Source organism: Bos javanicus, chromosome 9 (genome assembly GCF_032452875.1).
Source record: "Bos javanicus breed banteng chromosome 9, ARS-OSU_banteng_1.0, whole genome shotgun sequence".
Lineage (NCBI taxonomy): Eukaryota > Metazoa > Chordata > Mammalia > Artiodactyla > Bovidae > Bos > Bos javanicus.
In genome coordinates, this window is record NC_083876.1 from 84,015,795 (window position 1) to 84,034,478 (window position 18,684).

The following is an 18,684-nucleotide window of genomic DNA, read 5'->3' on the forward strand; positions in this document are numbered from 1 at the left end:
GTCTTGATTACTCTGTCCCCCTTTTGACTCTCCTTTTTCTCCCCCAGGTCACCTCTATTTACTCCTTCCCCCTTCTCTTCTCTACCCAAATCTATGAATCTCTTTGTGTGTTCCAGGCTGTGGAGAACACTTAGGGAACTGATTACTGGCTAGATTTCTCTCTCTCCTTTTGATTCCCCCTTTTCTCCTCCTGGTCACCTCTATCTCCTTCCTCCCTCTTCTCTTCTCTGTGTAACTTCATGAACCTCGTTGAGGGTTCCAGACTGTGGAGAGTGCATAGGGAATTGATTAGTGGCTAGACTGCTCTCTCCCCTTTTGATTCCCCCTCTTCTCCTCCTGGTCACCTCTATCTCCCTCCTCCCTCTTCTCTTCTCCATGTAACTCTGTGAACCTCTCTGGGTGTCCCTCACTGTGGAGAATCTTTTCACCATTAACCTAGATATTTTATCATTGGTATTGTATGGATGGAGAAGTCTTGAGGCTACTGTAAGAATAAGACTGAAAACCAGAGGCAGGAGGCTTAGGTCCAAAACCTGAGAACACCAGAGAACTCCTGACTCCAGGGAACATTAATTGATAAGAGCTCATCCAAAAGTCTCCACACCTACACTGAAACCAAGCACAACCCAAGAGCCAACAAGTTCCAGAGCAAGACAAACCACACAAATGCTCCAGCAATGCAGGAACATAGCCCCAAGCTTTAATATACAGGCTGCCCAAAGTCACACCAAACCCACAGACATCTCAAAACTCACTACTGGACACTTCATTGCACTCCAGAGAGAAGAAATCCAGCTCCATCCACCAGAACACTGACACAAGCTTCCCCAACCAGGAAATCTTGACAAGCCACTCGTCCAACCCCACCCAAAGGGAGGAACCTCCACAATAAGGAGGAACCACAAACTGGCAGAATACAGAAAGGCCACCCAAAACACAGCAATCTAAACAAGATGAAAAGGCAGAGAAATATTCAGCAGGTAAAAGAACAGGATAAATGCCCACCAAACCAAACAAAAGAGGAGGAGATAGGGAGTCTACCTGAAAAAGAATTCAGAATAATAATAGTGAGAATGATCCAAAATCTTGAAAACAAAATGGAGTTACAGATAAATAGCCTGGAGACAAGGATTGAGAAGATGCAAGAAATGTTTAACAAGGACCTAGAAGAAATAAAAAAGAGTCAATCAATAATGACTAATGTAATAAATGAGATCAAAAACACGCTGGAGGGAACCAACAATAGAATAATGGAGGCAAAAGATGGGATAAGTGAGGCAGAAGATAGAATGGTAGAAATAAATGAAACAGAGAGGAAAAAAGAAAAAAGAATTAAAAGAAATGAGGACAACCTCAGGGACCTCTGGGACAATGTTAAATGCCCCAACATTTGAATCATAGGAGTCCCAGAAGAAGAAGACAAAAAGAAAGGCCATGAGAAAATACTTGAGGAGATAATGGTTGAAAACTTCCCTAAAATGGAGAAGGAAATAGTCACCCAAGTCCAAGAAACCCAGAGAGTCCCAAACAGAATAAACCCAAGGCAAAACACTCCAAGACACATAATAATCAAATTAACAAAGATCAAACACAAAGAACAAATATTAAAAGCAGCAAGGGGAAAACAACAAATAACACACACGGGAATTCCCATAAGGATAACAGCTGATCTTTCAATAGAAACTCTTCAGCCCAGAAGGGAATGGCAGGACATACTTAAAATGATGAAAGAGAAAAACCTACAACCCAGATTACTATACCCAGCAAGGATCTCATTCAAATATGAAGGAGAAATCAAAAGCCTTACAGACAAGCAAAAGCTCAGAGAATTCAGCACCACCAAACCAGCACTTCAACAAATGCTAAAGGATCTTCTCTAGACAAGAAACACAGAAAGGGTGTATAAACTCAAACTCAAAACAATAAATGGCAATGGGATCATACTTATCAATAATTACCTTAAATGTAAATGAGTTGAATGCCCCAACCAAAAGACAAAGACTGGCTGAATGGATACAAAAACAAGACCCCTATATATGCTGTCTACAAGAGACCCACCTCAAAACAAGGGACACATAAAGACTGAAAGGGAAGAGCTGGAAAAAGATATTTCACGCAAATGGAGATCAAAAGAAAGCAGGAGTAGCAATACTCATATCAGATAAAATAGATTTTAAAATAAAGACTGTGAAAAGAGACAAAGAAGGACACTACATAATGATCAAAGGATCAACCCAAGAAGAAGATATAACAATTATAAATATATATGCACCAAACATAGGAGCACCACACTATGTAAGGCAAATGCTAACAAATATGAAAGAGGAAATTAACAATAACAATAATAGTGGGAGACTTTAATACCCTACTCACACCTATGGATAGATCAACTAAACAGAAAATTAACAAGGAAACAGAAACTTTAAATGACAAAATGGACCAGTTAGACCTAATTGATATCTATAGCCCCAAAACAATGAATTTCACCTTTTTCTCAAGTGCACACGGAAGCTTCTCCAGGATAAATCACATCCTGGGCCATAAATCTAGCCTTGGTAAATTCAAAAAAATTAAAATCATTCCAAGCATCTTTTCTGACCACAACACAGTAAGATTAGATCTCAATTACAGGAGAAAAACTATTAAAAATCCCAACATATGGAGGCTAAATAACCAACAAATCAGAGAAGAAATAAAAAAAGAAATCAAAATATGCATAGAAATGAACGAAAATCAAAACACAACAATCCAAAACCTATGGGACACTGTAAAAGCAGTGCTAAGGGGAAGGTTCATAGCAATAAGCGCTTACCTCAAGAAACAAGAAAAAAGTCAAATAAATAACCAAACTCTACACCTAAAGCAACTAGAAAAGGAAGAAATGAAGAACCCCTGGGTTAATAGAAGGAAAGAAATCTTAAAAATTAGGACAGAAAAAATGCAAAAGAAAAAAAAGAGAGACCATAGCAAAAAATCAACAAATCTAAAAGCTGACTCTTTAAGAAGATAAATAAAATTGACAAACCATTAGCCAGACTCATCAAGAAACAAAGGGAGAAGAATCAAATCAACAAAATTAGAAATTAAAATGGAGAAATCACAACAGACAACACTGAACTACAAAGGATCATAAGAGACTACTATTAGCAACTATATGCCAATAAAATGGAAGAAAGGGACAAATTCTTAGAAAAGTATAATTTTCCAAAACTGAACCAGGAAGAAATAGAAAATCTTAACAGACCCATCACAAGCACGGAAATTGAAACTGTAATCAGAAATCTTCCATCAAACAAAAGCCCAGGACCAGACGGCTTCACAGCTGAATTATACCACAAATTTAGAGAAGAGCTAACACCTATCCTACTCAAACTCTTCCAGAAAATTACAGAGGAAGGTAAACTTCCAATCTCATTCTATGAGGCCACCATCACCCTAATACCAAAACCAGATCAAGATGCCATAAAAAAAGAAAACTACAGGCCAATATCACTGATGAATATAGACGCAAAAATCCTTAGCAAACAAAATCCAACAACATATTAAAAAGGTCATGCATCATGACTTCCCACCTTCCAATGTACTCAAGAAAATTGAAAAATTGTAATGAATCAATTTAAAATATTTTATTTCCTAAAAGCCTTTTTTGCCTGTTGTAATGTGCAGGACCCTTCTCCTTTGATGGGAGAGAATCTAGGTCGAAAAGGTTATGTAAAAAGAAACTATAATAAAAGGGATACTCTGCTTTTCAAATCCTTGTTTTCTCTTAATCTAGCTAAGGCATATCCAAAATAAAATGTAAAGATGAAAAATAAAAATTGTCTTCATGGAAGCAAAAAAAAAAAAAAAGAAACAAAAGACCTATATATAGAAAACTATAAAACACTGATGAAAGAAATCAAAGAGGACACAAATAGATGGAGAAATATACCATGTTCATGGATTGGAAGAACCAATATAGTGAAAATGAGTATACTACCCAAAGCAATCTATAGATTCAATGCAATCCCTATCAAGCTACCAACAGTATTTTTTAGAGAACTAGAACAAATAATTTCACAATTTGTATGGAAATACAAAAAACCTCGAACAGCCAAAGCAAACTTGAGAAAGAAGAATGGAACTGGAGGAATCAACCTGCCTGACTCCAGGCTATACTACAAAGCTACAGTCATCAAGACAGCATGGTACTGGCACAAAGACAGAAATATAAATCAATGGAACAAAATAGAAAGCCCAGAGACATATCCACACACCTATGGACACTTATCTTTGACAAAGGAGGCAAGAATATACAATGGAGAAAAGACAATCTCTTTAACAAGTGGTGCTGGGAAAACTGGTCAGTTCAGTTCAGTCAAGTCACTCAGTTGTGTTCGACTCTTTGTGACCCCATGAACCACAGCAAGCCAGGCCTCCCTGTCCATCACCAACTCCCAGAGTTCACTCAAACTCATGTCCATCAAGTCAGTGATGCCATCCAGTCATCTCATCCTCTGTTGTCCCCTTCACCTCCTGCCCCCAATCCCTGCCAGGATCAGGGTCTTTTCCAATGAGTCAACTCTTTGCATGAGGTGACCAAAGTATTGGAGTTTCAGCTTAGCATCAGTCCTTCCAATGAACACCCAGAACTGATTTCCTTTAGGATGGACTGGTTGGATCGCCTTGCAGTCTAAGGGACTCTCAAAAGTCTTCTCCAATACCACAGTTCAAAAGCATCAATTCTTGGCGCTCAGCCTTCTTCACAGTCCAACTCTCACATCCATACATGACTGCTAGAAAAACCATAGCCTTGACTAGATGTACCTTTGTTGGCAAAATAATATATCTGCTTTTTAATATGCTATCTAGGTTGATCATAACTTTCCTTCCAAGGAGTAAGCGTCTTTTAATTTCATGGATACAATCACCATCTGCAGTGATTTTGGAGCCCCCAAAATAAAGTCTGACACTGTTTCCACTGTTTCCCCATCTATTTGCCATGAAGTGATGGGACCAGATGCCATGATCTTACTTTTCTGAATGTTGAGCTTTAAGCCAACTTTTTCACTCTCTTCTTTCACTTTCATCAAGAGGCTTTTTAGTTCCTCTTCACTTTCTGCCATAAAACTGGTCAACTACTTGTAAAAGATTGAAACTATAACCCTTTCTAACACCATACACAAAAAATAAACTCAAAATGGATTAAAGATCTAAACATATAAAACTCCTAGAGGAAAACATAGGCAAAACACTCTCCGACATAAATCACAGCAGGATCCTCTATCACCCACCTCCCAGAGAAACGGAAATAAAAGCAAAAATAAACAAATGGGACCTAATTAAACTTAAAAGCTTTTGCACAATGAAAGAAACTATAAGCAAGGTGAAAGACAGCCTTCAGAATGGGAGAAAATAATAGCAAATGAAGCAACGGACAAACAACTAATCTCAAAAATATGCAAGCAACTCCTGCAGCTCAATTCCAGAAATATAAATGACTCAATCAAAAAATGGGCCAAAGAACTAAACAGACATTTCTCCAAAGAAGACATACAGATGGCACACAAACACATGAAAAGATGCTCAACATCACTCATTATCAGAGAAATGAAAATCAAAACCACAATGAGGTACCATCTCATGCCAGTCAGAATGGCTACTATCCAAAAGTCTACAAACAATAAATGCTGAAGAGGATGTGGAGAAAAGGGAACCCTCTTACACTGTTGGTGGGAATGCAAACTAGTACAGCCACTGTGGAAAACAGTGTGGAGATTCCTTAAAAAACCGGAAATAGAACTGCTATATGACCCAGCAATCCCACTGCTGGGCATACACACTGAGGAAACCAGAATTGAAGGAGACATGTGTACCACAATGTTCATCACAGCACTGTTTATAATAGCCAGGACATGGAAGCAACCTAGATGTCCATCAGCAGATGAATGGATAAGAAAGCTGTGGTACATATACACAATGGAATATTACCCAGCCATTAAAAAGCATACATTTGAATCAGTTCTAATTAGGTGGATGAAGCTGGAGTCTATTATAAGAGTGAAGTAAGTCAGAAAGAAAAACACCAATGTAGTATACTAATGCATATATCTGGAATTTAGAAAGATGGTAACAATAACCCTACATGAGAGACAGCAAAAGAGAAACAGATGTATAGAACAGTTTTTTTGGACTCTGTGGGAGAAGGCGAGGGTGGGATGATTTGAGAGAATAGCGTCGAAACTTGTATATTATCATATGTGAAACAGATTGCCAGTCCAGGTTCGACGCATGAGACAGGGTGTTGAGGGCTGGTGCACTGGGATGACCCATGAGTGGTATGGGGAGGGTGGTGGGAGAGGGGTTCAGGATGGGGAACACATGTACACCCATGGCTGATTCATGTCAATGTATGGCAAAAACCACTACAATATTGTAAAGTAATTAGCCTCCAATTAAAATAAATAATTTTTTTAAATATAAAATAAATAAATAAATAAAATAAAAATCAAAGTTACCTTCAGCTTCACTGAACTCTCACTCAGTGGTATTCTTCCGTTCAGCCCAGCTCTTTGCAGCATTTACTTCGATGGAAAGGGAAAGCTGTATACATTGCTTAAAAGTCTTAAGTATGACTCAGAACTACTTGCTGCTGCTGCTAAGTCACTTCAGTCGTGTCCGACTCTGTGCGACCCCATAGACGGCAGCCCACCAGGCTCCCCTGTCCCTGGGATTCTCCAGGCAAGAATACTGGAGTGGGTTGACATTTCTTTCTCCAATGCATGAAAGTGAAAAGTCAAAGTGAAGTCACTCAGTTGTGTCCAACTCGTAGCGACCTCATGGACTGCAGCCCACCAGGCTCCTCCGTCCATGGGATTTTCCAGGCAAGAGTACTGGAGTGGGGTGCCATTGCCTTCTCCCAGAACTACTTGAGGTAGTTTTAAATCTGTACATTTCTGGGCTCCATATCAGTTAAAAGACGCTTGCTTCTTGGAAGAAGAACTATGACAACCCTAGACAGTGTATTAAAAAGCAGAAACATCACTTTGCCATCAAGGGTCTATATAGTCAAGGCTATGGTTTTTCCAGCAGTCATGTACAGATGTGAGATTTGGACCATAAAGAAGGCTGAGCACTGAAGAATTGATGCTTTTGAACTGTGGTGCTGGAGAAGACTGAAGACTCTTGAGAGTCCCTTGGACTGCAAGGAGATCAAACCCAGTAATCCTAAAGGAAAACAATCCTGAATAATCATTGGAAGGACTGATGCTGAAGCTGAAGCTCCAATACTTTGGCCACCTGATGCAAAGAACTGACTCACTGGAAAAGACCCTGATGCTGGGAAAGATGAAGGCAGGAGGAGAAGGGGGTGACAGAGGATGAGAAGGTTGGATGCCATCAACAACTTAATGCATATGTTTGAGAAAACTCCAGGAGATAGTGAAGGAGAGGAAAGCCTAGTGTGCTGTAATCCAATGGGGTCGCAAGAGTCAGACACAACTGAGCAAGCGAACAACAACAACAATATTAAACTCTAAGGGGTTTGACTGAGGTTTGGGCTTCAAGATCTACATTTTTCAGTCTTCCTGAGTAATTCATACATTCATTACAATTGTGAATTGCTGCTTTATGATAAGGAATGACTTCCTCTACTCCAGCTTTTATGAGGTCCTGTTATGTAGGACTGGTCACAGATAGATAGATCTCTAACATATAGTTAAATCCTGACTTTGCTGCCATTGAGACTTCTGGGACCTGCATTTTACTGGGGTAGTAGCCAATGAGACTGGTCAAGGCCCAGTTTTCTCATACCTGGGCTACAGGTGGAGAGCTGGTACTGTACCATCTGTATGTACCAGAGGCACCATGAGGGGCTCTGCAGGGAAGCAGTGCTGAAATACATGGGCTCCCATTTCTGTGCAAGTAGTGCTTTTTCACCGTCAAAGTTTTTGGCTAACCAAGGATCTCAAAAAAACCAAAGAGAAAACATGTCCTTTGCAGTGTCTCTACATTCTCTCCTGAGTTTCTGATAGAAGATGATTTTATTGTGTGGCTTCCTATAAAAATCTTTGTCTTCCTTCCTTCTTTGTCTGTTGGTTCAGTTGTCATGATTCATCATTTCTCTACCCTTGTGCCTCACTCTTACTCTCATTTAAGTAACCTTATTTTCTTTCTGTGGTCTTATTATTTTCACTTTTCTGCCCACAAGTTAAATCAGTTCGTTTTTTACTTTGCCTACTCATCACATTCAAGGGCTGAGCTGTTTGGAATGGAATCTCACCTACCTCCACAGAGCTTTTTGCTATTTCATGCTCTTATGACAAGGTCTCCAGGCAACTGTGAGAAAACTGGCCTATGTGAACTCTCCATTCTCTCAGGATTCTGCTCCAGACAAACATCGTGCAGAGATAACTCAGAAGGTTAAAAGAAGAAAAGAAATCCATGAGAACATCAATGGAAATACCAAAAAAATATAAAAAGGATTAAAAAAATTAAATCCTCAATAAAAACAATAAAAAAATCTAGCAGAGATTATCAGAATCAACTTTTAGAATTCTAGAAATCATCAAAGGCTCTTTTCCAGAAAAATGACCCTATCTCTTTAAGGACAGGAAGGTTTATAGGGTTTTTACTTGTCCCAGTCCCATCCCATGGTCTCAAGCAAAGCAGTGTCTTTGAAATCTAACAATCTGTGTTCCTGGTACAGGAAAATGGAACTGAATCTCTTTCAAAGCCTCATTTCCAGAAAAACAAAAACTGAAAAAAATGTTACCAACAAATCTGCTCTATGAGAAACACCAGAGGAAGTCGTTCAGGCTGAAATCAAAGGACAGTAGGCAGTAACTCATATCCACATGAAGTGCACTATAAGGGAAATTTAAAAGTACTTAGAGATGAATGAAAAACAATTAACAACATAGCAAAACATACCAGATGCCACGAAAGCAGTGCCTGCATGAGTGCTAAGTCACTTCAGTTGTGTCCAACTCTTTGTGACCCTGTGGACCAGAGTCCAACAGAATCCTCTGTCCATGGAATTCTCCAGGCAAGAATACTGGAGTGAGTTGCCATGCCCTCTTCCAGAGGATCTTCCCTACCCAGGGATTGAACCCATGTCTCTTATGTCTCCTGCATTGGCAGGTGGGTTCTTTACGGCTAGCACCACCTGGGAAGCCCAATGAAAGCAGTACTAGGAGGGAAATTTATAGCTGTACATGCTTGCATTTAAAATGAACAAAGATCTCAAATCAATAACTTTCCACCTTAAAAAAAAAATCTAGAAAACTGGAAAAGAAAGAAAAAACTAAACCCAAAATAGGCAGTGGGAAGGGATTAATAAATATTAAAACAGAGATAAATCAATTCAACATTGTACTGAAGATATTAGTCAAGGCAATTAGGCAAGAAAATGACCTAAGAACATCCAGATCAGGAATAAATTAGATAGTAGTGATCATTACATAACTTTATGAATAAACCAAAACTACAGATTTATAATTTCAATGGGGAGTTTATAGTATGTGAATTATCTCTCGATTGTATACAAGTGAGTCTCATAGGTCTTTATAAAAATTCTGTTCATTTGCTTACTTGTTTGTTTAAAAAAAGAAAAAAAAATACAAAGGTCTGTACTAACCATTTTTCTTTGACTTCTTCCCTTCTTCCTATATGATATGTTATATTATGACTCACTGGTTTCCTTTTTTTTCCACTAGCACATGGAGAGAAACATGAGGAATTAATTACCCTAGGAAGTCCAGATTCCCACACTATTAGTGAGGGACAAAAATCTTCAGGAACTTCCAAAGCAACAAGAAAAGGTAAAGAAAAGTCTTCTGAGAAAGAAAAGACAGCCAAAGAAAAACAAGCACCTCGCTTTGAGCCTCAGGTGGGTGTGATGCTCTTTCTTATCAGAATCGCTTCATAGCTTTAGGCTCCTTGGGTCACTATTTAACCATATCTTTTAAGGAAAAAATCAAAAAATTCCATCTCCTTGTGTCCAGCAATCATCTGGATACTTTAAATATTTTAAATGCCCAATTCCTTGGACATCTTCTGTAAGCAGTCTTCTTTAGTTTAGTATCAAAAAGCATTAATTGAGCTTTTAATATGTAAGATGTTTTGGGGACTTGGATTTCTGATGTTAACATTATACAACCCCTACCTTCAAAGAACTCACAGTCTAATGGAGGAGACTGAAGTAAAAAGAGAGTTGTGATGTTACATATGATATACACAGTGGTAGAAAGGATAGGTACCTCTGCCTAGAGGAATCCTGAACTGAATCAGTGATCAAAGACATGCTGAGGCAAAATCCAACACCATCTGGTTTTTTAGTCACTAAGTTATGAGGTTAAGTAAGGATCAAATGGAGAGGAGCCTTCAAGCCTGGTTAGAAAGGTGGGACTCTACAAGCCAGGGATCCTGATTCCAAATTTTTTCACTGCCTGTTAAGTAATCCCAATGATTAGGGGTAAGGAGGAGTATGTGGGTGGGAAATTTGAGGAGTACAAGTACAATCCTAAAGATACTCAGATTCAAGCTGTTTAAACACTGAACTCAAGACAAATTATCTTTAAGGACAAAATCTTCCCATCATTGGTGCTTGCAGCTTAGGCTATGCAGGGCTGGGGGGTGGGAGGTGGGGCCTTTAAGAAGTGTATTGACATGATGAGATTTACATTTCAGATACCTTGATGACTATTAAAGGTGTGAAATTAAAGGCAAAAAGACTAGAGATAGGAATACCATCAGAAAGCAGTGCAATAGTCCAGACAAAAGAGTACAAGCTGTTTCAGATACAGGTCAAAGAAAGGAAGAAGAGAAATAAAGAACTAAAAAACAAACTGTCTGAGCTAAGAAACAAACTCAGTATGTAGTTATTAATCCAAAGGGGGTGACAAACAGCAAGAAGGAACAAAGGATATCTCCCAGCTTGGTTAACCAAATAGTATATTGGTAGTAACACACAGAAGTCGCTCAGTCATGTCCGACTCTTTGTGACCCCATGGAGTGTAGCCCACCAGGCTCCTCAGTCCGTGGGATTTTCCAGGCATGAATACTGGAGTGGGTTGCCATTTCCTTCTCCAATTGGTAGTAAAACAGACACTAAAGAAAAATGAACAGATTCAAAGATGATGACTCCATTTTCCCATACTCCAGTCATAGAAATACCTGTCCAATTGCATTTTCAAGGTGTAATTTCCTAGTTCTTAGTGTATACCTTTGGAAACATTGAAAGGTAAATAACCTTAACTTAACTTCCACTGGTGACAAAGGGAAACTGAGGGGCTGGTGGTGCTTAGGGTGCTGCTCTTCTGTTTGCGTTGAAAGCTCAGCTGTTGCAAGCCAGCTCCAGTCCGATGTCGATGCCAGGAAGAGGAGAATTGCCACTGTTACAAAAGCAGTTTCAGCCTGCATCCCATAATGCAAATGGTCTTTTGAAGAAGTAGAGAAGCAAGCAACTGTATTTCTTAGGCCCACCTTAGCATTATTGGAGGATAAGCCACATCAGCCTACAAAGAGGATTTCGTAAAAGCAAAATGAAGTGTAAATAGACCACAATGAAGCGCGTACTTCAAGTAACACTGGTACTCTACAAGCAACCAAGGTTTATATATTAGAATCTTGAAATTTAGCATTTGTGCTCCTAAGGGACTTAGAAAAGTGAGCATTCATATGTCACCCTTGAACTTTGTTTCAAAGGCTGTTTTGGCAATCAGAATGAAATGATTTCATGTTTAGCTCAATAAAGCAAGTTCTCAAATATTAAGAAAAGTATCCTACAGTGGCCAATGAAAACAGGTAAATGTTAAGCAAACTGCCAAATCTCTGAAAAAATAGTGTTAAATCAGCAGAAAAGAGAAGTCAGGGTATAAAGATGAAGGAAGAGTAAACAAAGTCGTTTTCATAGCACAAATGGTTTAACCACAAAATTTGGAGAGTCATTCTATCTTTTATCAAATCATATTAATTCATGCCTGAAAGGTGAGGGGAAAAGTCTCAAAAAAAAGAAATAGACATTTCCAAGACAAATCATAAATTGAAAATAGAAACACTGAAAAGAGAAAATACAGTTCTTCAGTTACTGGTGTCCTGACTTGTAAGAAGCTAGACTCAGAATCTTCTTTATATGCTGTGGACAAGCCTGTAGGTCCAAGTGGGTCACTTGAGCTTCCTCTAGCTTCTGTTAATACTAAGCAAAGTATTGCAAACTCTCTTACTCATTTCAATGAAGGTGGATGAGCTTTAGTGTAGGTAGTTATATTGGTGTACTCGTTACCAAATTAAAGTATGATTCAGTTCCAGGAAGAGGCAGTTAAAAGTAAGCAAGACTAGGAGCAAAGACAAAAAAGGAGAGAAGAAAAAACATTTATCTCTTCAATAAGAAAAAAGTGCCAGGATAGGTATTGATGACAGAACCTGGGCATTCATTCAAGCATTAAGAACAACTGACCCAAAGCTCTGCATTAATGGATTGAAGAAGTGACTTTCATCTTCGAAAATTTCCTTAGGGAAAAGGAGTGGCTGCCAAGGAAAGAATTATTCCATATTTTTTAGGACTGAGACAAATTGAAGATGGCATTTTTCAGACTGTATTTAGAAAAATGTTGGCTTTAATTTAGCTACATGAATCCAGTGAAAGGAAGAATTTGCACAATTGATGATGGAGGAATAAGGGACGTGACAACTCTTCAGACATTATGGAAATCAGGTGAACTCACACACAAGCCAGTTTATCAGTTCTTTGATTGCATTTGTGGTGGAAGTACAAGCACCATGTTAGCTTCACATTGGAATCATTTCATATGTCCTTGGGTGAATGTAAGGAACTCTGTCAAAAATGAAGATAGGATGTGTTTTCACAAAATGTACTTGTTGGAACCGTCAGAATGAATTGGAGCGCTGCATTTTATGATAGTCAAACTTTGTGAAATATTCTTAAGGATAAAATGGGATACACACTGATGATAGGAATAGCAAGAAATCCCAGAAGTCTTAAGGTAGCTGCAGTAGGTACCATGGTAAACAGAGGGATAATGCCAACAGCTTTTATTACTAGCTCTTAGTAGTTGGAAGGCTGTCAGTATAAGACGTGGTAGGCCACCAGAGCTGCATCTGCTGCTTCAGGCTACTTTGCAAAGTGTGCATTTGGAAAATGATCTTCATCAAGAGGGAAGTTTGGTTCCAACTAACCCCTCAGTATTAGCAACGAATGAGTGTAAATGTTTGTGGTCAGACATCCCATTAGCGTGCCTAGGACATGGAATATTGGGCATTGGACATTATGAGAGTGATGTGAGAAACACTGTAACATACACACACTTGAAAACCAAACTGAAGTTATCAACAGTGCTACAGATACAGAAAAAACCCGTATAATACTTGATGTTCTGTTATTTCCCGTTACTATTTTAGATTCAATCCCATAATGTGTAAACACTTAACTCTAGATGAAAGCTGAAACAAAAGGCTAGATAAGATTCAGGTAAAAAGGTTGAAGTCCATAGAAAGAAAATAAGGAAAAAATGGAAAAACTTGCAGAAATATTGTCCAAAAAATTTATTCAGAAAGCTAATGATTGGATAAAACTAAAAATGGACATGTGTGAAAGCCTCCTGTTCTCTTCCAAACTGTGAGGAATGCCTGCATATTCTCCAAAATGAAAGTCTGTTCCGAAGATACATCAGGTTTAGTATGGAATTGTGGGATTCAGCATGAGGTAACTTTCAAACACCCAAAAGTTCTAGGGAATCCTGAAAAAGATGATGTTTAGACCATCATGTGAAGTACAAAGGGTATGTTTGCTTTCAGAATTCATATGGGAGTTGGGTTTTATGACATTAATAATGAACTAAGTTTTAGGAATCTTAATATTGTGCTAGTTGATTTTATTAGCTTTTGGTATGATACTGTTGGTTGTTTGAAAATTTATTAACATATGAACCAAACATCATACACTTTGCATTTTTGCTTTAGTCACCAAAATCATGTTGAATTTATTTGATCACTGGTCTTATTTCATATGAAGAAGCTAATCTCTTCCTAAATTTACATTACTTATGTTCTCACTAGCTGTATTCTGCAGTCCAAATGTTGCCTTTTAGTGTAATATCATCTGAAAAAAATGCAGAAAAATGGAACATTCTCTATCAAATTACAATTATGTTTGAAATGTGAAAGAATCAGATGATGTTTTCTATTTGAAATGTGTTTCTTGCAACATTATGTGGCTCAAAAATATAGATGATGTTCCAATCAACCACTTTTTTTGCCTCGAAACTTCAAGATAATGTTGAGTGTTAACTTTTCTAAATGTAGCTCCAGTTTATCATTCACTGATATAAAATCAATTATTTGAATTTTCTGAGAAAATAGTCCTATCATTAACAACTACAACAAAACTATTCCACGTTAAAGCAAACAAGCTAAATTCAATCCATAAATTCTTACAGACACGTGGCCTTCCCTTAGTTCTTCAAAGTGTTCCCTTCCCTAATCAAAACTTTATCCTGGAGAAGGTTCTTAAAAACTTATTTATCAAGCAGTATGAAAGATGGCAAGAGCTTATGTGCTGTGCTTTAGAAAGAACAAATAAAAGAATTTCCAATTGTGAGATTTAAATTTTCATCAGAGTAGTAAGGGAATATTGTAGAAAGCTAGGAAATCTTTTTCGTAACATTAAAACCAAACTGCTTATGAAAACTTTATTCAGTGGCCCCCCCAATCTCCACTTCCCCATCTGCGTTATGTAATATGGATAATTGCCATTGTCTCAGTCTTATGGAAAGTGCTAGAAACCACATCAGATTCAAGCTCCTCTCCCTACCAGATTGCTACCCATAAGTCTCAATTTTTTAGACATTTTCAAGTCCTATGACAATCATCTCCCAGCCTAAGGTACATGAAAGTGATCCTACAAGACATCAAAATGTTATCTTTCATAACAAATGTATATCAATATATACAGACTTGGAAATAACTATTTCTGCCCTTATGTAAAGAGATGGTATGAATGAGCCTAAGTGGAATTTAGAATTATTTATAGTTTTCAGTTGAAATTTGCATACAGTGAAATACAGCAATATTAAATATACACTTCAGTGAGATGAATTTTGCCAAGTGCACTCATCATGTACCCCATATATCTCTGTCAAGGTTTAGGTTATAGCCCATGTCCATAAGCCTAGCAATTCCCCTAAATCTCCCCACAGTGGATTATGTCATCCCCACACCTCTCCCCCATACAAGTTTTTCCTGTCCTGGAATTTCATACAAATGAATCATACAAGATGTACTCTTCTATGTTCAACTTCTTTATTTCAGAATATTGTCTGTGTGAACTTCAATCACACGATAGTGTGCATTAATAGTTTATTACTTTTTAATGTTAAGTAGTGGTCCATGTGAGCTTCCCAGGTGGCTCAGTGGTAAAGAATCTGTCTTCCAAGCAGGAGAGAGAGGTTTGATCCCTGGATTGAGAAGATCCCCTGGTGAAGGAAATAGCAAGCCACTCCAGTATTCTTGCCTGGGAAATGCCATGGACAGAGGAGCCTGGTGGGCTACCGTTCATAGGGTCGCAAAGAGTCTGACACAACTTCCCGACTAAACAACAACAACAAAGTAATATACTACAGTTGGTTTATCCATTCATCAATTGACAGATGTTTATATCGTTTTCCATTTTCTGGCTGTTATGAACGAGGCTATAATAAATGTTCTCTTCCAAGTCTTTTTGCAAGTACATGTTTTCATTTCTCTTGGGTAAACTACTTAATAGTGAAATAATGGATCATAAGGTAAAATCTAGACCCTCTTGAAAGGAAGAAAGCATCTGACCCAAACTTTTTTACTGTGCCTTGTCAGATGTGTGCTGCCCACCCTCAACAAGACGACCCAAATAAACCCTACTGGATTCTGAGGCTGGTCACTGAGCACAATGAAGCGGAATTTTTTGAAGTGAAAAAAGATACAGAACGAGCAGATGAAATCCGAGCCATGAAGCAAGCCTGGGAGATGGCGGAGCCAGGAAGATCAATCAAGGTTATCTGAGTTTGAAAAATTGTCCTTTACCTTTCATTCCTGGGCGTGGTCTGAAGGAAGAGCCATATTGGTGAAACCACAGTCTTTAGGAAATATCTGAAATTTTGTCAGACGTCAACTAACTAAGTATTAAGACCACATTTGGACACATTGTGAAATGTTATTAATACTATCTGGATACCCAGATGACTTGCGAAAGCAAAGCACATTATGGTACCACTTATGGCCCAAACCTTAGGTCACCTTGTTCTTTCACATCATCTGGGATTAACACTCTGTGTCCTTAACACTGCCAACTAAAAAAGCATAAAAATGTCTAATACATGCTTTCAAGTATTCTGAACATGCCTTAGATAAAGAAGAAGCATGCACTGCCCTTGTGAAATACAGGTACTTCATGATTCCCCCCTCTCTATTTTATATAAGAATCATTGCCATAGTGAAACATTGTTATTATATATGTTTCATATCCCCAACTCAGGGTTATTGAGACAGACAAAAACAGTTCAGGAGCAATTGGATCTAAGCTGGCATGCCCAGTGTCTAAGTTTTAGGACTGCTTCTTCACTAGTTCTCACGAATTACTGTCAAAATTATGAATGGTTCAGAATTTTTTTCTTTGATGATTTGTAAGAGCTGTCCTGGACCAGACTGCCATATTCACTGACATTTCGCCTTGTCACGAGTACTGTTGAGATGGTGTTTCCTGGACTATGTGTTGATGCTGTCTGTCTTTTAGGCTGCCCAGGCTCGTCTCCATTATCTCAGCCAGTTCATTAGGAAAACGCCTGATGCTGAGTGCGTGCCTGTGTCTGAAAGCCAAATCAAAGCAGGGGAAGAAGGTCAGTGGGCCCTGTCCCAGCTGCCCCAAGCATGGAGCCGTTAACTGCACGTCTTAATAGCTAGTCAACAAGTCATGCTTGCTAAAAAGAAAAAATTCAGAATCTATTTCCTTATAGGATTGTAAAGTCATGGACTGTTCAATAAGAAAATAGGTTCTGAAGCATTTTCTTTTTACCAAGCAGATGTTTACTTTGTCCCCAAGTAGATATGATTTTCACCACTTAAGAAAAAATGAAACCAGAAATAAGGGTGCAGTCTGGTTAGAAAGTAGCAGTATATAAACTTGAAGGCAGGGATATAACTATAAATCTGGCACTTTTCTAATCCCAATAACAATAAATAAAATCAATAAGAATCATAGTAATGAAGTTAACTACTTTTATTGAGCGACTTGCTTGGGTCTGGGATTATGAAATACTAATCAGGTGCTGTTGTTTAGTTGCTAAGTCATGTCCAACTCTTTGTGACCCCATGGACTGTAACCCACGAGGTTCCTCTGATCATAGGATTTTCCAGGCAAGAATACTGGAATGGGTTGCCATTTCCTTCTGCAGGGGATCTTCCCCAGCCAGGGTCAAACATGCATCTTCTGCATTGGCCGACAGATTCTTTACTTCTATCTCATCTACTACTCACTTCATCCCACTGATACATAATATTATTTCCAACTTACCAGGACACAGACCCAGAGTAACTTTCTAAATTCACAAGCTACCAAGAAACAGCCAGCAAGCAGACAGTGCTCTTTGTCACCCAAGAGTCTTCCCACAAATACTCATCTGCCTACATCTATCACCGCACTGCACTGTCCAGGGAGGCTAAAGACATTCACTTCACAAATTGTGCTTTTCCACTTTCACATCTTTGGGAGTATAACTCAATAACTGTTATAAAAGTAATGTTCCATAACTTTTCATATGAAAAGTATAAACAATAAATTTCATCCTAATCCTGTTTTTCTGGGGTGGGCGCAAAGTGCTTTTGCTTATTACCTGACTTTAACCTATGGCAACTATGAGGTACACCTTACTATTTATTCCTATTTTATAGCATTTAGAGACAAAAACTCAGAGGGTCACCTTATTCTTCCTACATCATATATCTAAAAATTGACAAAAATTTAAATATTTCTAACTCTTAAAGTACTCACTCCTGTAATAAGTAGAGTCTAATGTAATGGCTTTCTGGGTAGCTCAAACAGTAAAGAATCTTCCTGCAATGCAGGAGACCTGGGTTCAGTTTCTGGGTTGGGAAGATCCCCTGGAGAAGGGAATGGCAACCCACTCCAGTATTCTTGCCTGGAGAATCCCATGGACAGAGGAGCCTGGTGGGCTACAGTCCTTGGGGTCATAAAGAGTTGGACATGATGGAGTGACTAATACTTTCACTTTCTTTTCAATATAATGTTAGGAATATAAAGGTGAATAGAATACAGTCCTTGTTCATTAAGCTCTATATTTTATTATTAAGTTTTTAAAAGTTATGTTAAGTTTATGTAAAATAAAATTTATTGCACTGAATACTTGTTAAAAATGGCAAAGAAGATTATATTCAAGACCATTGTAAGAGGAGAGAGATTGAACTCAATTCTGAACACAACACAAACAACTGAAGACTTATAACAAGCAGGGAACTAATGAAAAAATACCTCTATGAATTTGACTAGGTATCAAGGGTCGGGGAAGAGGAGGATAAGAAGTTTAATTAGATATCAGTGGTGGGGAGATTCTCAAACTAGTTTAGCTGGATTCTTTGCTAAAACTGGGATTCACCACCAGTTAAGGACAAAGCCAAGTGGAGAATAGAGCTCAGAGAAGA

At 38.3% G+C, this 18,684-nt stretch overlaps 1 protein-coding gene and 1 pseudogene across 3 annotated transcripts in view; both read left to right on the top strand.

Moving 5' to 3' along the window:
• The window catches only part of ADGB (androglobin), a 203,825-nt gene that overhangs the window by 169,896 nt on the left and 15,245 nt on the right, over positions 1–18,684 (top strand). For 2 of the 3 annotated variants that reach the window (XR_009738581.1, XM_061428239.1), the window contains exons 30-32: positions 9,696–9,868; positions 15,847–16,023; positions 16,763–16,865. Coding sequence is in view for 2 of the 3 variants with exons in the window: in XM_061428239.1 (XP_061284223.1) it covers positions 9,696–9,868; positions 15,847–16,023; positions 16,763–16,865 (453 nt within the window). In the remaining variant the exon portion in view is untranslated. The remainder of the gene's footprint in view (positions 1–9,695; positions 9,869–15,846; positions 16,024–16,762; positions 16,866–18,684) is intronic. The other variant, XM_061428240.1, reaches the window with a different exon arrangement.
• Positions 10,677–13,739, top strand: LOC133254471 (calcium-independent phospholipase A2-gamma-like; annotated as a pseudogene).